Source organism: Xenopus laevis, chromosome 1L (genome assembly GCF_017654675.1).
Source record: "Xenopus laevis strain J_2021 chromosome 1L, Xenopus_laevis_v10.1, whole genome shotgun sequence".
Lineage (NCBI taxonomy): Eukaryota > Metazoa > Chordata > Amphibia > Anura > Pipidae > Xenopus > Xenopus laevis.
In genome coordinates, this window is record NC_054371.1 from 215,214,483 (window position 1) to 215,239,578 (window position 25,096).

The following is a 25,096-nucleotide window of genomic DNA, read 5'->3' on the forward strand; positions in this document are numbered from 1 at the left end:
GCAAATAAATCCTGACAGTATCAATATGGCACAGGGCTGTGCACCATTTCCTAGGTAAATCAGCCTTGTACAAACATGTGACCTACCCACCATTTAATTTTTTACTTTCTTTATTGTGTATCTGCAGCTTCAGCAAATCAACTTCATGAGTTTAATGCAAGTTGTTGGCTCCTCCTTCGCCGCCCTACCAGGCCTGCATCAAGTTCTGCAGCAAACTGCTCAGATAGGAAGAAGCCAGATGGGGCATGCAGTGGAAGAGCATTTTACTCCGCAGTCCCAAACTGCTTTACCTACACAGGTCCCACCTTCCAATAGCCATCCAGCAGTGCAAAGGCAACCTGATTTGGGTGTGGAGAACCCAGACAAACAATGCAGTGCGTCAGACAGGGAAAAGAATGCTGGGGAGCTACAGGGAAACAAGGAAAATATACAGGTAACTCTATTTCTGGTTTGCTTTTGTGCATTCATTTTGAAATACAGAAGAATAACATTGATTTGTCGCTGGGTGACTAAATCTCACCGAATCTCCAAGCGTGCCTCTGCCCTTATACACTTAGTACCATGATGCATTTTTAAACTGAAGGCAGTCGTCCTCTGATCCAAAGTGTACCTTGTGTGTGCAAAAGGTTTTCTTTTATCTGAAATTTGACATGTTAATCTGGTTTCCAGGGTCACTGACATGAGAAACAATCTAAAAAGAAACTTTTTACTGTTACTAAAGGGAAACTACACCCAAAAAGTTGCTGTATTTTCCCTCTTTGTTCAGATCCTCTTTTTATATACTGGTCCTCCATTCAAACTACATCCTAGTCATTAAAGATGGCGGTTCACCTTTCAGTTATCTTTTATTATGTTATAGAACATACTATATCGAGTTTTTCTCCAGGAAAAAAACCTTGAATGTCAGGCTATTAACATCTATAAATGGCTCAACCGACCTCTGCCATTGACTTGTACTTGAACTCGGCCGGTTTTAGGTGGCGAATATTCGAATTAGGACTGTTTCCATGGTCACATTCGAATTTACATTTGAATAAGGGGATTAAAATTCAAATGTGTGAATTTTGACACTCAAAAAAATCGAATTTGAATTTACTATTCGACCCTTGATAAATCAGCCCCTTAAAGGGCATGTAAAGGCAAAAAAATAAAATCTCATTTTTACTTTCTTTAATGAAAAAGAAATAAATGTCACATTCCAATTTACATTCGAATAGGGGGATTAAAAGTTGAATGTATGAATTTTGACACTTCAAAACTCCAATTTACTATTGGACCATTGATAAATCTGCCCCTGAATGTAGATATTTATTTTTAATCCTACTTTGTTTTTTGTTAAATTCTTCCTATTAGACCCTTCCAGAGTTGAGCATCCCCTTGAGACAAGTCCGCAGTGGAGAAGAGACCCCAGCAAATCCGCGTGTGCCAACTGCTGAACCCAATCCCAGTTTGCCTCTTCTTTCCTTTCCAGTTGTACAAATGTCTCCTACCCACCACCCCACCCCAAGAGTTCTGACTGATCTTAATGGACTACCCCTTCTAAAACTACAACCTGAACCAAAATTTTTACCCCTGCATCTAATTTCAAATCACAGCGCCCAAGAATTGACGAGGCCTAGAGTTGCTGCTCCACGGGAAGCCTGGGTGCTTCCTACTCGCAGAATGAGGGATGAGGTCCAAGTCTATCAGCACCACCACCACAATAAAGGCAAAGCCATGAAAAGAGGAGAGGACAGAAACAGGAAGTGGCCTGAAACCATTCATAAAGGACATTCAGCACCAATGTCTGTGAATCAGGCCCATCCGCAGGCAGGAGTCACTGCTCACTTGCTTAATCAGAAGCGACAAGGCAAGGAAACAAGACAGCAAGATATAACATGGAGACAACAAAAAGTTGGGATTCCTTTACTTCAGCTAAAGCCTTGTTTTCCACCGATATTCACACCTGATATCAGAGTATCCTCTCATCTTAAAGCAAAGTCAGACCATGGTGCTGCATTACCCCAAGCTCCTATAACTCTTCTGAAAGCCAATTTACCCCAAAATCCAGAGGTAAATGCACAAGTACTACTTTCATTAGAACCTTTGTACCTTACGGTGATAAGATATACAGGGGCAGATTCACTAAAGGTCCTTATTCCTTAACGTACTGTTTTGTGCGTTATTTACGACGCGTTATTTAAGGAACAATTCATCAAAGTATTGTCATGTGCTAATAGACATATCGCAAGCGATAATTCTACATTTCTGCACAGCGGTATTGTAATTGCATTGCGATACTTATAGAATAGAATCAATCCTAACGCAATATTCACTAACATCTTTTAAGTGCTAAAAGCATAAAATAGTGCGATAATTACTGTGAAATTTAACACCTCCAAGGAGTAGGCGTTACTAAACAACATCAGATGGATTAATAGAGGAAGATGTAGTGAGGAGCTGAAAGGCAACAATTAAAGACCTTTATGAGGAACTGGAGACTTACCTACCGCCACTTACACATTGGGGGTCATTTATCAACACTGGGCAAATTTGCGCACAAAATAACGCATGCTATAAAATACCTCACACAATTTAGCTAAAATGAACATAAAATTATCACTTCTTAAGTTAGTCAAGTGAACTTATAGTGAATCTAATTATAAAAATATAAGAAGTAGGGACGCACTGAATTTTTGGATTCGGCCGAATCCTTCGTGAAAGCTTTGGCCGAATACTGAACCGAATCCGGACCCTAATTCGCATATGCAAATCAGTTAGGGGGAGGGAAAATAGTGAAATTTTTACTTCCATGTTTTGAGACGAAAAGTCACATGATTTTAAGGATTCGAATTCGGTTCGGCCAGACACAAGGATTCGGCCGAATCCTTTTGAAAATGGCTGAATACCGAACCAAATCCTGGATTCGGTGCATCCCGTATGTGAAGTGATAACATTTTTATTCCATGCTATAAATAACAATCGACCTTTAGTGATTCAGCCCCTTAGTCTCATACTAAGCAAGGCACTGGGTTTTTTTTTACCAGTTTTACCAGTGCAGGGCAACCCTACAGGATATTTTCATTACTTTAAAACACTTTCATTTTTTGGTCTTACTGTTCCTTTAAGTCTACTAGAAAATCATGTAAACATTAAATAAACCCAATAGGCTGGTTTTGCTTCCAATAAAGATTAATTATATCTTAGTTAGGATCAAGTACAAGCTACTGTTCTATTATTACAGAGAAAAAGGAAATACATTTTTAAAATTAAAAAAAAATGATGATAGTGAAGTCTATGGGAGACAGCCTTTCCATAACTCTGGATAATAGGTTTCCGGATAACAGATCCCATACCTGCACTACTGTTCTGTATGTCACAGGGAGTTCTATTTGTACAGAGTCCCTTATAGCCATGGGTTTGCCCAGCAGGATGGTAATAAGAGAATAATTTATTTCAGCTCTAAAAGTGCAACTGACTCCAAGAAATGTTCTTAGAATATATCAAAGAAACAAAACCAAAAAAATATAAGTTTTTTTTAAAGGGGTGGTTCACCTTTAAGTTAAATTTTAGTATGTTATAAAATGGTCAGCTCCAAGCAACTTTTCATTTGGTCTTTATTATTTATTTTAGTTTTTAAAGGATTTGCCTTCTTCGTCTGACTCTTTCCAGCTTTCAAATGGGGGTCACTGACCCCATCAAAAAACAAAATCTCTGTGCAGCTTCAAATTGTATTGTTAATTGTATTACTCATCTTTCTATTCAGGCCTCTTCTATTCATATTCCAGTCTCTTATTCAAATCAGTGCATGGTTGCTAGGGTAATTTGAAACCTAGAAACCAGATGGCTGAAATTGCAAACTGGAGAGCTGCTGAATAAAAAGCTAAATAACCCAAAAACCACAAACAATAAAAAAGGAAAACCAATTGCAAATTATTTTAGAATACCACCATCTACATCATGCTAAAAGTGAATTAAAAGGTGAAAAACCCCTTTAAGGTAATTCAAATATAATGAAGTGTTGCCCTGCACTGGTAAAACTGCTGTGTTTGCTTCAGAAACACTACTGTTGTTTATATAAATAAGCTGCTGTGTAGCAATGGGGGCAGCCATTCAAAGGAGAAAAGGCTCAGGTTATGTAGCAGATAAGCTCTGTAGAACACCATATTTTTTAGAGCTTATCGGTTATCTGTTACCATTTAGTTCAGTAAAATGAACAGCAGGTGGCGCTGTTTGCCATTCATTATATAATAAGCAATATAAAAACAGTATTTCCGCCACTCCACATTTCCTGGGAATAAATGCAAATGATTGTGAAGGTCAATGTACATGTATATGATAGGTTCATGTGTGTTTGTTTGCTCTCAGTGTTTTCCCATGAGCCTCACACCTCAGCTTATCCCTCTGAAAAATGTTACTGAATATGAACGGAGCATAAAGCAAGACCTGCGGGCCACTAGGGGCGGTGCACTTCAGCTCCTACAGGCGAACATTGAACCTTTTGAAGAAGTGGTGAAGCTTGGAGACAGCATTAAAAGGTAAGTCAGTTACTGTGTGCTGTTAAAGGAAAACTTTACCCCAAAATGAATATTTAAGCAACAGATAGTTTATATCATATTAAGTGGCATATTAAAGAATCTTACCAAACTGGTCTATATATTTAAGTAAATATTGTCATTTTACATCTCTTGCCTTGAACCCCCATTTCGTGATGGTCCCTGTGCTGCCTCAGAGATCACCTGACCAGAAATACTGCAACTCTAAGGGGCAGATTTACAAAATTCGAGTGAAGAATTCGAATGTAAAAAGCTTCGAATTTCGAAGTATTTTTTGGGTACTTCGACCATCGAATTGGTTAAATTCGTTCGAATTCGAACGAACGATTCGAACGATTCGAAGTAAAAATCGTTCGACTATTCGACCATTCGATAATCAAAGTACTGTCTCTTTAAAAAATACTTCGACCACCTACTTCGGTAGATAAAACCTACCGAAGTCAATGTTAGCCTATGGGGAAGGTCCCCATAGGCTTGCCTGTGATTTTTTGATCGAAGGATTTTCCTTCGATCGTTGGATTCAAATCCTTCGAATCGTTCAATTCGAAGGATTTAATCAAACGAAAAATCCTTCGATCGATCGCAGGATTTGCGCAAAATCGTTCGACTTCGATATTCGAAGTCGAACGATTTTAGTTCCCAGTCGAATATCGAGGGTTAATTAACCCTCGATATTCGACTATTGATGAATCGGCCCCTAACTGTAACAGGAAGAAGTGTGGAAGCAAAAGACACAACTCTGTTAATTCCAAGATATTAAAGGATACATGTACTGTTCTTCTGCTTAGAAAAGATTTCAGAAAGGTTTATAATTTTTTCCTAAGCATCAGAGCAGCCTCTTTCTTTCTCCTGACAACTTCCTTGACTACTTGGTGGTCAGACTGGTGGGAAAATGACCAGCAGGTGGCGCTGTTGTAACCAAAATCATTCATGTTAACAGTACATGTATCCTTTAATATCCTGGAATTAAAAAAAATAAATAATGAATGTACATTGCAAAAGTGCTTAGAATAGCACCCTCATTCATTTTACATTCACTTATGTTTAAGGTTTACTTATCCTTTAAAGAAAGAAATATACGGAAAAAATTCTCTGGCCCAAGGAACTTAGTCTAATTAACAGCACATTGTGTAATATATTGTAAACTCTTTGGGACAGAGACCCTTACCAGCCAAAACTTATTGAAACGTATATATTTGTTTCCACTGTTTTTCTTTTATTACTTTATTTTCTGAAATTTCAAAGACATTAAATACAGCCATTATATTAAAGGCAAGTAAATTAAAATGACTGCGATTAACATTCCCACGGTTTAAATAATAATGACACCACTGCGTGTGTTTCTTGTAAAGCACTGAGTACATTTATTGGCGCTTTAGAAAGACGAGGCATTACCATAGCGTGGGGAATAAAACCTGCTTCTTGCTCTGGAAGGCTGGTTTTTTAATTTTTTTTTTTTTTTAAAGTTTTTTTTTTTTGTGGAATTTTTATCAACAATAAAATGAAAATAAGAAACAGAAAGGAGAAGGAGAGAAGTGAGACTAAGGCATCAATTACAACTATACAAGATTACAACCTTTTTTACAGTCCACCTTTCTGTATATACAACCAGGTGCCCAATATGGCTTCAGATTTCTCTGGGCACCCTCTGGCTAAGTATTTCCCTTTCTGACTTGAAAGATTGTCATTAACCAGCTTTTGCCAATATTGTAACGAGGGTGGGGTGGGGTCCAGGGTCTTTTAGTGAATTAGAATAGCTTTCTTAGGATAATAGAGAAGCTGCAGGTAACGGAGTCTGGAGTAGGAACGAAGTGGAACATCGCCGGTTAGTCCAAGTAAACAGAGTTCAGGGGAGTGAATATTTGGGAGTGCTTGCTTTTCATTCAGGAACTGTAAGACATTACCCCAGAATCTCTATCACCGGGCACCAAAAGACATGGAACAGAGTACCTATCTCATCTCTGCACTTAGGACATAGGTCAGATACATTATCAGATATTTTTGCCAATCGGTACAGAGTCAGGTACGTTCTGTTTGAAAACTTTACCTGGATGTACCTATCTCTCATTGAGCTGGACGGATTTGGAACCATTTTGAGAGCATCAGACCACATCTCATCAGCCAACTCAGGGATGTCAGATGATTTTTCCAGGGGTGAAGGGCCTGCGGTTGACAATATAATGTAGAACCAGGTCAGGTCTTGTCTGTGGAGGTAGGTCTCTAGGGTAGTTTCAGCTAACCTTATGGGTCTTGTAGGCAATTGTATATTAAAAGCATGACGCAGCTGCAGAAACCTAAAAAACATATTAGCGGGAGGGTGTATATTTGTCTCAGTAAGTAAGTTTCACATTCACCACCATTGACAATGTCCCTTAAAGGAAAACTATACCCCAAAATGAACACTTAATCAACAGATATTTTATCATATTAATTGGCATATTAAAGAATCTTACCAAACTGGTCTATATATTTAAGAAAATCTTGCCCTTTTACATCTCTTGCTTTGAACCACCATTTTGTGATGGTCTGTGTGCTGCCTCAGAGATCACCTGACCAGAAATACTGCAGCTCTAACTGTAACAGGAAGAAGTGTGGAAGCAAAAGACACAACTCTGTCTGTTAATTGGCTCATGACCTTACATGTATGGTTTGTTGGTATGTTTGTGTGAACCGTGAATCCTATGATCCCAGGGGGCGGCCCTTATTTTTTAAAATGGCAATTTTCTATGTATGATTACCCAATGGCACATACTACTAAAAAAGTATATTATTATGAAAATGGTTTATTTACATGAAGCAGGGTTTTACATATGAGCTGTTTTATGCAATATCTTTTTATAGAGACCTACATTGTTTGGGGGTATAGTTTTCTTTTAAGGTTTTGACTCCCAACTATGCCCATCTGGTAATGTCTTTTAGCCCATGAAAGTGAGGGAGCTGACTATTGCCCCATAGTGGGGTCCTAGGTCTGGAAGGCTGTTTATGAGGATCTTCATAAGTGTTGGAGCTGTTTCTAGAGCTAAACCAATGACAAATATGGCAGCTTAGTTCAACAAATGTAGGAAGATACTTTTTCCTGGTAAATACAGTAAATAGGGTTCTCTAATTGCAGACAAAAAAGACGCTCTCGAAAACAGAAAGATGAGAAAGCAGATGCCAAGAAAGAGAGAAAAGCATCCGTTACATTCCGGCCAGAAGACTCCATTATAAGCCCAAATAATTTGGATGAAGTTGCACAAGCTAAGGTAAGGTTCTAAGAAAAAAAGTAATCTATTTTATCTAATAAACCCAGCAAACATCACTGCATTGCTCAGGATTAGCTGCAGCGCAAGGCTTCATTTATATGCGAGTGTTTCACCAATCAGACACAATACTTTTATCATGTGAGCTCCATCCCCTGATCATTCACTTGCTGTACTGGGCTCTGAAGGAAAAGAACATCTTCCTCTAGTCCTGCACAGTGGAAATATCATGCACCTCCTGCAGTAACTCACATCATGCACTTTATGCTGTTTAGGCAATAATGCACCTTCTTTTGCATAAGATAATTAGATGTCATTGAAAAGTTTCATAAGGGCACGTAAAGGGGTTGGTTAACCTTTAAGTTAACTTTCAGTATATTATAGAATGGCCAGTTCTATTTATTTTTTATAGTTTTTGAATTATTTAACACTTTCCATCTTTCAAATGGGGGTCACTGACCCCATCTAAAAACAAATTCTTTTTAAGCTACAAATATATTATCGTTCCTTTTTATTACTCCTCTTTCTATTCAGGTCTCTCCTATTCATATTCCAGTCTCCTATCCAAATAGATGGACTAGATAGGCTGAAGGATAATATGCACCTTCATGCTTATATCACATTGTCTTTTCCACTTATAGTAATGGAATGTTGTTTTCTCAGGATGTAAAGGAAGATGAGCCTATCCCGGAGGAGGAAAATCCATTTGTTCTCCCACTAGGTACGTTTTCAATAATTTTCTGAAAGAGAGTCTCGCAAACATGTTGTGTAATAGGCTACATCAGGGCTGTCCAAATGGCGACCCGTGACCCCCCCTTCTGTGGCCCCCCACATGCTGTGTCTGTTTACCATATGTAAATTTTAAAAGGTATCACTACTGAGATAAACTGGCCCGTGCATTGTTTAAACCTCAAATTCAGACTAATCCCCTGTATTTTTCACACTTGTGACACCTCTATTGTTCACATCCTATAGCCCTATACTGTTCACACCTGAGACCCAGACTGAAACTGCCCACATTGTTCACTTATTCACACTTTATACAAAATGCTAATGGGTCACCAGCACTGTGTCACTGTATGTAGTACATATAAGATATCTTTCCCTGTCTCCTGCTCTGTTCTGCCTTCCCTCCCTGTGTGTGCCATTGTCTGCTTACTCAGTGCTGCTTGTGTGTGCCATTCTCTGCTTGCCCAGTGCTGCTTGTGTGTGCCATTCTCTGCTTGCCCAGTGCTGCTTGTGTGTGCCATTCTCTGCTTGCCCAGTGCTGCTTGCATGTGCCATTCTCTGCTTGCCCAGTGCTGCTTGTGTGTGCCATTCTCTGCTTGCCCAGTGCTGCTTGTGTGTGCCATTCTCTGCTTGCCCAGTGCTGCTTGTGTGTGCCATTCTCTGCTTGCCCAGTGCTGCTTGTGTGTGCCATTCTCTGCTTACTCAGTGCTGCTTGTGTGTGCCATTCTCTGCTTACTCAGTGCTGCTTGTGTGTGCCATTCTCTGCTTGCCCAGTGCTGCTTGTGTGTGCCATTCTCTGCTTGCCCAGTGCTGCTTGTGTGTGCCATTCTCTGCTTACTCAGTGCTGCTTGTGTGTGCCATTCTCTGCTTGCCCAGTGCTGCTTGTGTGTGCCATTCTCTGCTTACCCAGTGCTGCTTGTGTGTGCCATTCTCTGCTTGCCCAGTGCTGCTTGTGTGTGCCATTCTCTGCTTACTCAGTGCTGCTTGTGTGTGCCATTCTCTGCTTGCCCAGTGCTGCTTGTGTGTGCCATTCTCTGCTTGCCCAGTGCTGCTTGTGTGTGCCATTCTCTGCTTGCCCAGTGCTGCTTGTGTGTGCCATTCTCTGCTTGCCCAGTGCTGCTTGTGTGTGCCATTCTCTGCTTACTCAGTGCTGCTTGTGTGTGCCATTCTCTGCTTACTCAGTGCTGCTTGTGTGTGCCATTCTCTGCTTGCCCAGTGCTGCTTGTGTGTGCCATTCTCTGCTTGCCCAGTGCTGCTTGTGTGTGCCATTCTCTGCTTACTCAGTGCTGCTTGTGTGTGCCATTCTCTGCTTGCCCAGTGCTGCTTGTGTGTGCCATTCTCTGCTTACTCAGTGCTGCTTGTGTGTGCCATTCTCTGCTTGCCCAGTGCTGCTTGTGTGTGCCATTCTCTGCTTGCCCAGTGCTGCTTGTGTGTGCCATTCTCTGCTTGCCCTACACTACTTGTGGAATGTAAGCCTGTTAGGGGTTTGTTCTTGGGGTTTGTTAGCATTTGGAAATTGTTGTTAAGGGTCCCTAAGGTGTTTAATCATGTGTTGGGGGGTTGTTGTATTATCCAGAGGGGAGGATGAGGCACATGGATCTAAGGGTTTTAACATGACTTAAATTTTTCACATATGAGTGATGAGGGATTTCCCTGCAGTGAGCACCAACCATTTGGTTTTTTGGTGTGCTACCAGCGTTAATGTGGATATGATCTTAAAAGTTCCTGTGGTAACATGGGTGTGGTTTACAGTGGGTGTGGTTTAAAAAGGGGAGTGACCAACACTGACTTCCATTATCGGCCCTCTACCACATAGGCCAGTAACATTTTGGCCCTTGGTACCACAGAAGTTGGACAGCACTGTGCTACATCATTACAGTTTATTGCAACTTCAAGCTGTCTCAGAATTTCATATCACAAATAAGAACACTGTCCAAATTTTGCTTCCGGTATATTAAACCAAACCAACCAGTGTTACTGTCAGGAATTGTGGGAAACAATACACCTGCCTGGCCACACCCCCCATTTCACCATGTTTACAAGCCCTATACAAAATTTCTCCAGATCTTTACAAACTGTGCCTCAGTATGAAGCCATGTTCATTGTAAGTTTTTTTTGTTTTTGTTTTTAAATTGGAGCGGAATATAAAGCCTGATTAAAGGGGTAGTTCACCTTTAAGTTAACTTTTAGTATGTAATAGAATGGCCAATTCTAAGCAACTTTTCTTTTGCTCTTCGTTATTAATTTTTTATAGTTCTTGAACTATTTGCCTTCTTCTTTTGACTCTTTCCAGCTTTCAAATGGGGGTCACTGACCCCATCTAAAAACAAATGCTCTGTAAGGCTACACATGTATCGTTATTGCTTCTTTTTATTGCTCATCTTTCTATTCAGGCCTCTCCTATTCATATTCCAGTCTCTTATTCAAACCAATGCATGGTTGCTAGGGGAATTTGGACCCAGCAACCAAGTTGCTGAAATAGCAATCTGGAGAGCTACTGAATAAAAAGCCAAATAACTCTAAAACCACAAATAATAAAAAAAATGAAAACCAATTGCAAATTGTCTCAGAATATCCCTCTCTACATCATACTCAAAGTTAACGCAAAAGTAGAGAACCCCTTTAAGTGCTGTCAGTGTATACAGGGAGTACTATGTGTTCATGTTGGAACATTTAGTCAGTTGTCATAAGTATCAGATTCCCCAGCCCTGCCATGTGCTCGTTGGCATCATCTCAAGTCTCTTGCCAGTAACGTATCACTTTCCAATTATCTCAACAGGTTCCTTCGAATCTCTTCTTTCAAAGCCGACGCCAGTGAGCTCCATTCCTACTGTGGCAGAGCTTCATTACATCGCATCCACCAGAAAGAGACCTCCTGAGGTTCATGATGCCAGTACTAACACAGAAAGTGGTAATGCCATAAAGCATACACGCCTGACTCAGAATTCAGAATCCTATTTTATCACATTAGTCAAGCAAATTATTTGAATCTTGTTTTCTCCAGTCTGGGAATTCATAATTATAACAAGCAGGCAGCAGCCGTTGGTCCATGGAACCCCAGTCCAACGCAAATGATACTTTAAAAACTATTAATTACTGACAGCAGTGTTTTCATTTGTGCATAGCTATGGGGGATCAAATGATCGGGGACAGGCTTGAATTGAAAAGGCCTGCAAACCTCTTGTCTAGTTTGACTTTACTGATACCCCTGAAAGCACAAAGGAGGCAATAAAAGAGAACAGTGCTATCAAGTGTTCTCACTGAAGCCTTTCTTGGTCTTTCTAGGGATCTCTCTGAGGGTTATCCCTCTGCCCCTTCCCAGTTACACTGACTGACTCTGCTATTGCTTTGTATCTTACATTGCCATTATTAAAGGGGACCTTTCACCAGAAAAATATTTTCCAAATCCTATTTTATCACATTAGTCAAGCATATTAAACTTTAATTATACTATATAAATTATTTGAATCTTGTTTAGATCAGTCTGGGAATTCATAATTATAACAAGCAGGCAGGAGCCATTTTGTGGACACTGTTATCAAGACAAGCCTTGTATCATCTCAGAATCTTGTTTGTGCACCAGAATGGGGGAGCTGATGTCCATCCCCATGCCCTGGTTACACAATTAAACGATGAAGAGAATGAGGGAATGTGGGGAGAGCAGTGACATCTAGGAAGTGCTGAATGGAAAGTGAAAGTAATTGTCTGCCCCGCCTCTATGCCACTGGCATAAAGGAGGGACAGACAATATTTGATTGACAGCTGAGATTTTTAAATGAGCTTACAACAGATATAAATGCTTTAATAAAAAATAGAAATTGGATTTCATGTTTAATTTAAAAGGACTTTTACTATACAGATTTTTGTGTCTGGTTGACAGGTCCACTTTTAAGGATAAGTAAACCTTTAAAATAAGTGAATGTAAGGGTGCTATTCTAAGCACTTTTGCAATGTACATTCGTTATTATTTATTTATTTATTTTAATTGCTGTGCTGGGCTCTGAAGGAAAAGAACATCTTCCTCTAGTCCTGCACAGTGGAAATATCATGCACCTCCTGCAGTAACTCACATCATGCACTTTATGCTGTTTAGGCAATAATGCACCTTCTTTTGCATAAGATAATTAGATGTCATTGAAAAGTTTCATAAGGGCACGTAAAGGGGTTGGTTAACCTTTAAGTTAACTTTCAGTATATTATAGAATGGCCAGTTCTATTTATTTTTTATAGTTTTATAGTTTTTGAATTATTTGCCTTTTAACACTTTCCAGCTTTCAAATGGGGGTCACTGACCTCATCTAAAAACAAATTCTTTTTAAGGCTACAAATATATTGTTATCGCTCCTTTTTATTAATCATCTTTCTATTCAGGTCTCTCCTATTCATATTCCAGTCTCCTATCCAAATAGATGGACTAGATAGGCTGAATGATAATATGCACCTTCATGATCATATCACATTGTCTTTTCCACTTATAATAATGGAATGTTGTTTTCTCAGGATGTAAAGGAAGATGATCCTATCCCGGAGGAGGAAAATGCATTTGTTAATTCAAAGATATTAAAGGATACACGTACTGTTAATATGAATGAATTTTGTTACAACAGCGCCACCTGCTGGTCATTTTCCCACCAGTCTGACCACCAAGTAGTCAAGGAAGTTGTCAGGAGAAAGAAAGAGGCTGCTCTGATGTTCTTCTGCTTAGGAAAGATTTGAGAAAGGTTTCTAATTTTTTTCCTAAGCAGAAAAACATCAGAGCAGCCTCTTTCTTTCTCCTGACAACTTCCTTGACTACTTGCTGGTCAGACTGGTCAGAAAATGACCAGCAGCAGGTGGCGCTGTTGTAACACAATTCATTCATATTAACAGTACATGTATCCTTTAATATCTCGGAATTAAAAATAATGAATGTACATTGCAAAAGTGCTTAGAATAGCACCCTCGTTAATTTTATATTCACTTATTTTTAAGGTTTACTTAGCCTTTAAAGGAGATTTAATACTTCTTTTTTGATCATCATTGAGATAAAAGATGTTATGAGCAGTGCCCAGGGCTATTATCGGGGGCGGGTTAGAAGGGGGGCAGTAGCACAAGGTATATTTTTCCCCACACTCTTTATTTCCTCAATCATAGGTGAAAAAAAAGTCAGAAAATACCTTTGCCATCTCCTTTAGTTTCCATAACTTATGTGATTCAGCTGTTTTACCACAGTGTGAATTAGTTTAAAGGGATCAGTGCAGCAGCCAGGCAGATATAGGGGTTCCAACTAATCCTCCTGCAACTCTGCTCTAATGTATCCTCAGAGCAGGTTTCTGATAAATCCCCACTGATTCAGCTGTGCAAAGCCCCATATTGTTTCCATGAACACCCTGTTTTAACTGCGTGCTCCTTTAATCAATCCTATTTCCACGTTTCTTGACGCTCTCTCTTACTTTGTTTTCGCAAGCTGCTAAGCCCTATAAAGATGCAGGAACTGAATGCAATGAGTTGCCGTGCGAGTTTCCCAACAGTCCAACAGCTGCTTCCAATTCTGCCGCAGGCTCTCGGCTTCCTGGTGATTTTACTTTTATTCCTCTTCCATGCTGTTGCCTATTGATAGTGTATGTGAATGCATAAGAGAGTGTAAGCAGTCAGCAATTGCATCGTCTTCAGATAGCTACTCAATTCAATGCTTACTTATCTTTTTAAATGGGACTACCTACTAAAAAACTGTTTTTTTGGCATAAGGAAAAGAAATAGAATCCCAAACAACTGATTAATATTTAATAATTACACATTTCATTGGTTTTATAATTATTTATAAATGTAATTGCTTGAAAGCAGTGCCTGGCTGTCGCTATCTGTTCTCTGGTTCAGACTCCTTAGGGTAAGGGAACACCTGGTGATTCGGGGAGAAGAGACGATTAGTCGCCAGGCGACTAAATCACCCCAAGTCGGCAGGTGTGCCCTTAACCTTAAATGGTGTAGAGAGTAACAGATCTGTAAGAGAACAGACATTGTTTCCTCAGTCAGATGAAGAGAACAGAATATGAGTAATATATACAGGTATGGGACCTTTTATACAGAATGCTCAGGGCCTGGGGCTTGCTGGATAATGGATCTTTCAGTAGACTTAAGACCTAAAAAATCATGTAAACATGAAATAAACCCAATAGGCTGGTTTTGCCTCCAATAAGGATTAATTATATTTTAGTTGGGATCAAGTACAAGCTACTGTTTTATTATTACAGAGAAAAGGGAAATAATTTTTAAAAATGTGAATTATTTGGATAAAATGGAGTCTATGGGAGATGGCCCATAATTCAGTGCTTTTTGGATTATGGGTTTCCAGATGACGGATCCCATACCTGTACTAGAGAGCTGCTTAGAATTACAATTGCTTTCATTTTGCAGAAACCATTTGTAGGTGGAGATCCCCTCTAACCTGTATTTAGTACCCATTTATTTCAACTTTCGGTGTTTCTTTCCCCTTAGAATATAATGTCTCTAAACACATTGTAACAGCATGTTACAGAGATGAAATGATTATATTGGACTGTTTGTAATGTCTCTCCAGTGCATTATACTCATTTAGACATAGAAGAATTGTGCTTAAAAAATAGTGTTTCAGGCTGATTTATTGAATATTTCTGCAAAAACCCAAATAATCCCTCCCTTCTCTTCCACTTTCTGCTCCCCGAATTCCCACGATGTGCAGGGGAGCCAGCGGCTCTTGGCTCACTGTACTGTAGGACAAGAACCAATCAGCAGCTAGCAGGACCTCATAGGGAACTGAAGCCTGTCTTTGCATGTGTGACTGCAGGGCTGTGATTGGCTGTCCCTCTCCTACTGTGCTTCTGGCAGGGACCATTAGGACACGCCCACCCCTCATTTCAAACACAGACAGGGACCAGCGAACATCTATAGGGAGCTCCAATAAAGGGGATAATTTTAAAGATAATATTAAGTTTTAAAAGCAACGCCATATTTTACTTATAACTGCCTATAAAATTAGTTGTTTTTTTTCCAGTTATCCTATATGTCTCCTTTAATGGATAAAACTGAATGGTTTGTGTTTTAGTTATTGACCCTCCTATAGAAGTGCCTCCACCTTCAGATGTCTTGATGCAGTTGCCCCCTGAATTGTTCCTGAATCTTCAGTTCCCCCTGGAGAAGCTGGACGAGAGGATTCCTTTACGGCAAACCTCAGATGTGCCACCCACCTGTGTAAGGAAATGCAGCCTCTAGAGAAGAGCAAACTGTTATTGTATGTGCTTGTTCTTAAAATATCCAATAGGAAAACACTGGTGTTTCAGATACAGCTCCTAGAATATCGAGGACAGCCAATAGTTTCCCAAAAGAATTGTCATCATAATTGACCTTTTGAGCTCCAATTACAGTTGTAGTATTTCTGGTCAGGTGATCTCTGAGGCAACACACAGACCATCACGAAATGTGGGTTCAAGGCAAAAGATGTAAAAGGCCAATATTTACTTAAATATATATTCCAGTTTGGTAAGATTCTTTAATATGCCACTTAATTTGATATAAACTATGTGTTGCTCATTTTGGGGGTATAGTTTTCCTTTAAACAATCTTGCAAAAAAGTCTTTGCAACATTCACATTCCCCTACTTCCAGCAGTTTTTATTTCACCCTGTGGGTTTATAAAGCTGCATATTTTGTTCTACAGGTTGGGCACCATTATATAAGTGTCACTGATCTGGAGGGAGACGATTTCCCCGATGATTTTTCAGAAGAGACAAGACGTGGAGCTGCTCCTGCAGAGAAGGTCGTTCACATTGTTGACTCTACTCCTTCAGAAGCACCTTTGGGCCCCGTACAAATAAGAGGTCATTTGCTGGAAGTATTTATTGGATTTATATTAAATACATTTGTCAGTTTGATTGTGTGTCAGGGGCAATAATGAACAGCCAAGGCTTTCTAAAGATTTCTGACTTTTGTGGCCTATGGTTTTGTGGCCAATGGGTGTGTTTGTATCAGTGTTTGGGGCAGGGAGCTCACTGTAGATCATTTTTATTTATAGGGTAACACTGGAAGAGAACGACTATAAATATTATCGTTTCCTTACTGCAGACATTAACACAGGACATAAAGTCACACAATACGGTGATTGAGCTCCTGCAGTTGCAGGTTGTGATATAGGGGCTTCCAAGACTCTGATAAATCTGCAAACTACGAGTCACTTCTGTCTTTCTTGTGAGCTTTTCCTTAGACTTGTTTAGGGTCTTGTTTAGGGTCTGGCCACACTCTGAATTTGCCCAAAGTTTCCCTGTGAGGCAATTACAGGCGACTTCGTAAAATGAAGCGCTGTGTGTGCCTGCCCCCAGGCGATTTTCATTTTAGCCGGGAGAAGGCAGGAGTAAGCACATCGGGGAGATTAGTCGCCGCGAAGAAGTGATTTGTCGCCTGGCGACAAATCTCCCCGAATCTGCCCGTGTGGCCAGACTCTTAAGGGGGGAACTATAGCAAAAAAGAAAATTTAATATAAGCTTCATCATAGTGAAATAAAATTCTGCATTGTTTCTAAATAGGGATGTTTGCCGAAAAAATGACGCCCATAGACTTGTATGTCAAAATAAAAAGACGCACGTCAAAAAAAATTCGCCACGCAACAAATTTTTTTTGACAACCATAGACTTTAATGGGCGTTGGCGACATTACGCCAGCGGCGAATTTTTAACAAAACGGGTCAAATTCGCCCATCCCTATTTCTGAAATAATCAAGTTTATCTTCTCTATCCCTCTCTCTAAGGGGAAAATAAATGGGTACTAAATACAGGTTAGAGGGGATCTCAGCTACTCCTCATTCTGTCTTTTGCCTCATTGGGTGTCAGATGAATGATCCAATATATCTTATGGGGGGGCTCCTTTTCTAGCAGATGAATTAGAGCTCACTCAAATAACTGATTCCAGTAAACAAATCTAACAAAATAACTGCCTTTTGCACAAATCCTGCAGGTAGAGAGACATGAGGTCTGGTGATTTTAATAGAGTGAGCTCTAATACATCTTCTAGGCAAAAGGAGCCCCCCTATAAGATATATTGGATCTAATTGTCAATGAATATCTGACTCCCAACTCCTGAATGAAGAGAGAATGAAGAGAAACAGATGCTGAGAGAGGGAAAGTGAAGATAAAATTGATTATTTCAGAAATGATGCATTAATTGTTTGTATTTAGAAAGTTTCTTATATCACTATGCTGAAGCTTATATTACATTTTTATTTTTGTGATAGTTCCCCTTTAAAATGATTTGCTTATTGTTAATTACAGACCATGTTCGTGAGAACCGACAGGAGCAGAGACTGGGAGACCAGGTTATCCGCGTGGCCGACCCCGTAACATACGAGATGTTGTCTAATAAAGCTGCTCCCTATGAAAAGTTTGTTCGGAGACCATGGACGAGTGGAACTGTACAGCACCAGGCTCTCTCCAGGCTCCAGGAGATGGATGCCCAGTTAGCAGCTTTGCAAGAAATGGCCAATGGCATGGAGAGGGATTTTGCCAATACTGCGTTGGTACGTGCAGTGAATTCCCACTGTGCTTACATTTGTGTGACAGCATAAATAACATGAAATTATCCTTCCCTTGGTATTGGAAAATATCTACTATATGTTTAGCCTTTGTTTTAATGTTGCTGCTGTGTCTTTCTTATCTTGATTTGCCCCTGTGATAAGACCCCCTGGCAGACACCTGCCCACACATTCTACACAACTGTCTAACAGGGTCGGACTGGGGGGCCCAGGGCCCACCGGGACTGGTGTCCAGGGCCCCCCTCTGGCCCCCGCTACCTACTTGTTAGGCGAATCGCCGCTCGGCATAATTGCCCAGGCGGCGCATCGATGCGCTGAAATTTTTTTAAAAACTGTTTGGGAGAGGGGGACTGGCCCGGCGGGGGCCCACTAGGGTCGGGGCCCACCGGGTATTTTCCCGGTATCCCGCCGGGCCAGTCCGACACTGCTGTCTAAGGTTTGGCTCATAGTTCCATCTTGTATGGGGGAGTTTTTCTTTAGTTAACTCTACTGACTCTCTCCATTAATTTAAAGGAAAAACAGTGCATGGGCTACTCCATGTTCCCATTATAGAACACACACACACATTTTTCAATATCCATTTATTGGTTATTTTAAATGATTTCTTCTTATATTTTATATTCTTATTATATTCTTACTCCATATTTTGGATCTCGCGGTGGGAAGATGTCCTCCAATTGTATGACCAGAACAGATTTTAATTACATTTAATACATTTTTCATGCAGTTGGTGAAAACAATAGAAACCCTGGCAGATGCCAGCGAGCCCAATCCAGACATTGCTGTCCATTCTTCTAGAAGAGCTGATATGAAAGCACATGGTAAGTGTCTGTAAATAGAAGCAATTGTCTGTAGATAAGAGATGCAGAGCTTGTGATGGCTACCGGGCCCCTAGTACAGTGGCTGGGGTCTCAATGGACATGGAAGTATAAATCCATTGTAACAGTTAAAGGAGAAGCAAAGATACAGAGGCATTTTATTGCCAATAGATTAGCCACAATAGTGCAAGCTAGAATGCTATATTTATTCTGTAGAATGCTTTACCATACCTGAGTAAAAAGCTCTAGAAGCTCTCTGTTTGTTTAGGATAGCAGCTGCAGTATTAGCTTGGTGTGACATCACTTCCTGCCTGAGTCTTTTTCCTGCTCACTCATAGCTCTGGGCTCAGATTACAGCAGAGAAGGGAGGGGAAAGGAGCAAACTGAGCATGTTTAAGCCCAAGCCCTGGAGGATTAAGCTGAAAACAGGAAGTCTGATACAGAAGCCCATGAGTACACAATAGAAGGAAAGAAATTCAATGTTTCTTTTGACAGAGGACTCAGAGCAACATTACTTTGAGGGTTTACTAGTATATTTATATAGACCTTTCTGATAAAGCTTACTTAGTTTTAACCTTTCCTTCTCCTTTAAGAATATAATGGGGGTAGGATCATTGAATTATTGAATATAATTGGATAGGAATTGTGGTCTGGGCAGCAAGGTGGGGGTCACAGCCTCATTGCACCACCACTTAATGATTTTAAAAATTAGTGGTGAGCACCACTTTCCCTTGTTTGTTACAGCAAGGAGAGGGGGGCCTAGGCAAACTATTTTTGTGTTGCATTATGACTATTGAATGCATGATTATAAGGTACCCTACTGAAAAATGTCAAGCATTCACTATGTAGTCAGTCATTAGTCAACTGGGTCAACTAATGGCCACATATTTATTTTTAATTCCAAGATATTAAAGGATACATGTACTGTTAACATGAATGTATTGTGTTACAACAGCGCCACCTGCTGGTCATTTTCCCACCAGTCTGACCACCAAGTAGTCAAGGAAGTTGTCAGGAGAAAGAAAGAGGCTGCTCTGATGTTCTTCTGCTTAGGAAAAATTTGAGAAAGGTTTCTAATTGTTTTCCTAAGCAGAAGAACATCAGAGCAGCCTCTTTCTTTCTCCTGACAACTTCCTTGACTACTTGGTGGTCAGACTGGTGGGAAAATGACCAGCAGGTGGCGCTGTTGTAACAAAATTCATTCATGTTAACAGGATATGTATCCTTTAATGTCTTGTAATTAAAAAAAAAATGCATGAATGTACATTGCAAAAGTGCTTAGAATAGCACATTCACTTATTTTTAAGCTTTACTTATCCTTTAAGCAATGCAGCACCCAAAAGACTTTAAAGCTCGGTGTCGTGTATCTTTTGCCTTCGCTACCAAAGCACATTCTGCAGGAGCTGTTATAGTGGTCGTCAGACTTTGTTTTGTTTCAGTCCACCTCAGAGGACCATCTTTTGACCAGGCCTTTCCTTATCTCATAAACAGAGACATATATTGGAAACAATTGGTTATCAGCCATTGTTCCGCAAATATCTAAGTAATCATACAAGTGTCTACCATAAATCTCACCCTAACTTACTCTGTATTTGGGGTTTCAGGGGTATCTAATAGAGTCGCCCTAAAATTCCGCCGAATTGGCATTTAGTCTGAGGCCCAACTGCATCTGCTCCAGCACCTCCAGGGAGGCAGCCCCAGGTTTTATAAACCACTGTGTTAACAAGTCTTAGGCCTTAGTTCTGAGAAACGTTGACTTTCTTAGGGTATAAACTTTCATCTCCAAGGCCTTCTGGGAATCTACTTTGTTTCTAGAATTGTAGTTACAGGTTATCCAGAATATTTGGGACCTGGGGTTTTCCAGAAAAGGGATACAGCTGTATTTTTGAACACTAGACCGTATTTCTGCTAAAAATCATTTAAACATTGAGCAAACTTTTTTTTTTAAAAGTTTTGCTGCCAATATGGATTCATGCAGCTTAGTTACCCTCCAGTACAAACTACTGTTTTATTATTACAGAGAAAAAGGGAAATCATTTATACAAATTAGAATTATTTGCTTAAAATGGAGTCTAAGGGAGACGGCATTCCCGTAATTCGCAGCTTTCTGGATAATGGGTTTCCGGATAACAGATTCTCATAGCTGTACTGCCATTTCACATGGGGCGGAATTAGAACTTGCAGAAGGTTGATGGGTTGTATCTGCATCACATTCTAGTTTCTATACCAGGAAAAGTCCAAGCTATGTTAGCGGGTTTGGGAATAAAGTGTTTCCATAGAAATATAATGCTGTTTGGTTTCAGTTATTGATGCTTATATTGCCGGTGTTGATCATTTCATGATGTATTTGTGTGTGTGTGTATTTCTGGCATTTCCGTATGTCATGTATTAACTTCCATTCTGTTTCTGTTCAGCTCCTCGCATGGAAATAGAGAAAATCAGAGAGGAGGAAGAGTTGACATTGACAGACATTGCCGGCGTTGATTCATTTGCTCGTCCCCCTGTCGTCTGTATTTCTTGGGAAGATTTGCCCTACGAGGCCCGGCCCTCCACTGGTAACCCTCCTGCAAATGTGCTGACCAAAAGTCTGTTTTTCCAGGACATATACGCTCAAGATTCAATATTAGGGATGCACCGAATCCAGGATTTGGTTCGAGATTCGGCCTTTTTCAGCAGGATTAGGATTCGGCTGAATCCTTGTGCCTGGCTGATCTAAAACCTAATTTGCATATGCAAATTAGGGTCGGGAAGGGAAATCACATGACTTTTTGTCACAAAACAAGGAAGTAAAAATATTTTTTTCACCTTTCCCGACCCTAATTTGCATTCAAATGCGGATTGGGTTCAGTATACAGCTGAATCTTTTACGACCTGAATCCCAAATAGTGAATTTGGTGCATTCCTTTTTATTGTTGCCACCTTTGCTGATTGCTAAACCCGAACATGGGGGGCAGGGCAGATACCATCGGGGAGGGGCAGTGATGTAGGAACAGTCATGATGACATCAGAGGTGGGCACAATGATGTTGTTGGAGTTATGACATCACGGCAAGGTTATTGCATCACTTAGATGCAACTGGCTGGGTTTCTATCCAATGTTTTAAAGTGTTGATGCCCAGTTCAAAACCACACAGGTGGCAACCCTATATTCTGCTTGATGATTAAGCCCAATCCTTTAATTACAGGTATGAGATCTATTATACAGAAATCAGGTATCCAGAAAGCTCTGAAATACAGCAATGCTAATTTAGAAAAAAATCCTTATTTTTGATTGATTTGCTTTTTTTTGTATCTGTAATAATAAGAATGGTGAGTATCTTAGTATTTAAATGCTTTTCATGTATTGGCCAGATTATTGTTCGGGGTTGATAAGGCTGAAAACCAAACAGAAACTGAACAGGCCTTACAAAAACCAAACTGTCTGGGTCAAAACCAAACATGTGTCAACCCTATCCCTATTCAATATACCCAAATAATTGCCTGCACATGCGCCCCTATTCTTGTGAATCTTATCTGACTAGTTCCCCACTTTTTATAAATCTCCATTTTATAACCAGCAAACCCAACAGTAATACACAATTCACACAATCCTCTCTTCCTTCATGCAAAAATCATTCTGGTGTTCCTATCCATAAAGGCACCGAATGTTTGGTTTGTTGAAGGGGTAACATACGGGGGCCTAACTAAAAGTTACTGGGCCCACAAAAAAATCATTTAAACCCTCAAAAATCTTTGGGTAGATCTGTGATTTCATTACCAGCAAGGTTTCTATGTCTGTATTGTGAAGTCCCAGACATCAGATATTGGGTAGAGGACCCAGGGTAGGGGGGAGGGTTTTTTTTATTACGGGTTGAATTCTCCTTTAAGGTGGCCATAGACGCACAGTTAATATCTTACAAAACTAATTTTCGTACGATATTCAGTGCGTGTATGGTGGGAAACAAGCCGACCGATATATATCTGACCATTCAGCTCTACACGTGTGTTTTGAAATGAACAATCTTTCTTGGAAACATCTTTTCTAAGAAAGATCGTAATTGTTACATCTATGGTCACATTTAGGGCCCAGGGTAGTTGCTGAAGGAAAGAGAATGTACTTTATTCCATACTCGTGTGATTCATGATGGTGCGGTGTTCCCCTTAAACAACCCCGGCCGTGTGCGGAGAGGAGCTTTGTTATATCTTGTCTCCATGGGCAACCCCTCTAGTGAGAAGCTGTTTGTCAGTTCATTTGTTCCCCAGCCCGGGACTGCTTCATATTACACTGTGTGCGGCTGAGAAACAATGGAAAAGAAATCTATACTGACTACGTCTCGTTGTGTTTCAGGGCCGGCAGAGAACAGGAGGGTGGATAAAAGGTAAGTAGTTAAAATGCTGATTCTTTACTGTCGGATTATCACTTCAATGGTGAGATCTTGTCAAGCCAAGTCCAGCAATTCCCTATTCATTGTTTGGACTCACTCGTGTAAATGGCTTTTCTTTTAGTAGCGCCGGTCAAGACGACCTCCTGCACGTGACGGGGTTAAGTGATATTGCAGATATACTAAATGATCTTATGAAAGGAGGCGTTTCTGCTTCAGAACTTGGACTGACAGAGACCCAGACCTCCTCCCTCTCCAGGTATGACAACTCTCACTGTCACAAAGCCATTTCATAGGAGTTTAAAGGAGAAGGAAACCCCCTGGGTGCAAAAACCCTCCCCTGTGTTGCTCCCCCTCCCTCCTCCCCCCTGGCCTACCCGTCCCGCTGGGCAAATGCCCCTAACTTGTTACTTACCCTTCTGCGCAGGTCCAGTCCAGGGAGTTCAGAGACGCCATCTTCTTCCACGCGATCTTCTTCCTGCTTTGACCGGCGTTTTTGGCGCATGCGCAGTAGGAGCATTTCGCCCGGTATGGATGAAATCGGAAAACGTTGTGACTTTTGGCGCATGCGCAGTAGATCCGTTCCGGCAAAATGCTCCTACTGCGCCGGTCAAAGCAGGAAGAAGATTGCGTGGAAGAAGATGGCGTCTCTGAACTCCCTGGACTGGACCTGCGCAGAAGGGTAAGTAACAAGTTAGGGGCATTTGCCCAGCAGGACGGGTAGGCCAGGGGGGAGGAGGGAGGGGAGCAACACGGGATGGGGGAGGGTTTTTGCACCCAGGGGGTTTCCTTCTCCTTTAACCTCCATTTGTTTTTGTGTTGCCTTATAGCTATTAATGATTCATTATAACTCGGCTGCAAACACTGTATATTACTTTCTGGCTGCATTTCCATTGCCATTTAGACAAATTAGACACTGTGTTATCCACAGATAAATATGGCTGTTTGTATAGAGACTGACCCTGGCACAGGTATAGCTTAGAGCAATTAAACATTCATGCAACAATTAAGATGCTGAATTGATGAGTCTCCGGCCCTTAAAGGAGAAGGAAAGCTACCGAGGAAGTTTATACACACAGAATGTCGTACACTATACGAAGCTGCCACAGATTTCTGTCCCTGCAAACTGCCAGCTATTAACTGACTACTAGTGAATCGGGGGTCAACAACTGTGGCCAACCCAGCCCAGTATTTCTCCCGGGTTTATATATATCCACACTCACCTGCCTGCTCCTCTGATATCAGAGATATGATGGATATTCTACATTATGAATTCATTTCTAATCCGTCTTTGTATTGTGACATTTATATTGTATATATGCAGTGTATTACCTATAAGCTCAGTAAGTGACAGCAGCACAGAGCATGTGCAGTGAATCAGCAGAAAAGAAGATGGGGAGCTACTGGGGCATCTTTGGAGACACAGATCTTTACTGCTAAAGGGCTGTGGTTGCCTTGGGCTGGTACAGAAGCACAAAACATCATGTACAACATTTCTATATTCTAGGAACCTCCCCATGTCTGAATCCAGTCTGCCCACAGTAATTACCCAGGTTCAGACCATTGATTCTTTTGTGTTTTTTTTGCCCCTAGGGTGTTTTCTTTCACGTCCTCAACTGGGTAGGTGCTTGGACCCAACACTTGTCTCCAGGGTTTCACACAGCAGTTGTATCTATGGGAGTGTCCACTAGGGGGAGCATGTGCTCAATGAATGTGTTAGAGATCAGTACAGAGAGAAACTTCCTTCAGAACAAGCCCTAACCCCACATAAAGGTCCAAAAACCCAGAAGTAACAACTAAAGGGAATGACAACTGGGCTCCGGAATAAGCATTGGGAAGATACTGGTTTCACTTACCTGAGGTTCTAAAGGGCTTTAC

The 25,096-nt window shown here is 40.6% G+C and overlaps 1 protein-coding gene across 5 annotated transcripts in view; it reads left to right on the forward strand.

Moving 5' to 3' along the window:
* cplane1.L (ciliogenesis and planar polarity effector 1 L homeolog) overlaps positions 1-25,096 on the forward strand; it is a 97,419-nt gene that overhangs the window by 66,144 nt on the left and 6,179 nt on the right. For 2 of the 5 annotated variants that reach the window (XM_018266340.2, XM_041569596.1), the window contains exons 32-45: positions 128-433; positions 1,354-2,052; positions 4,348-4,517; positions 7,648-7,780; positions 8,441-8,498; positions 11,286-11,417; positions 13,953-14,060; positions 15,567-15,712; positions 16,178-16,337; positions 17,781-18,025; positions 18,768-18,861; positions 21,273-21,413; positions 23,185-23,215; positions 23,343-23,477. In XM_018266340.2, the coding sequence (XP_018121829.1) occupies positions 128-433; positions 1,354-2,052; positions 4,348-4,517; positions 7,648-7,780; positions 8,441-8,498; positions 11,286-11,417; positions 13,953-14,060; positions 15,567-15,712; positions 16,178-16,337; positions 17,781-18,025; positions 18,768-18,861; positions 21,273-21,413; positions 23,185-23,215; positions 23,343-23,477 (2,558 nt within the window). The remainder of the gene's footprint in view (positions 1-127; positions 434-1,353; positions 2,053-4,347; positions 4,518-7,647; positions 7,781-8,440; positions 8,499-11,285; positions 11,418-13,952; positions 14,061-15,566; positions 15,713-16,177; positions 16,338-17,780; positions 18,026-18,767; positions 18,862-21,272; positions 21,414-23,184; positions 23,216-23,342; positions 23,478-25,096) is intronic. The other 3 variants (XM_041569585.1, XM_018266348.2, XM_041569589.1) reach the window with 3 other exon arrangements.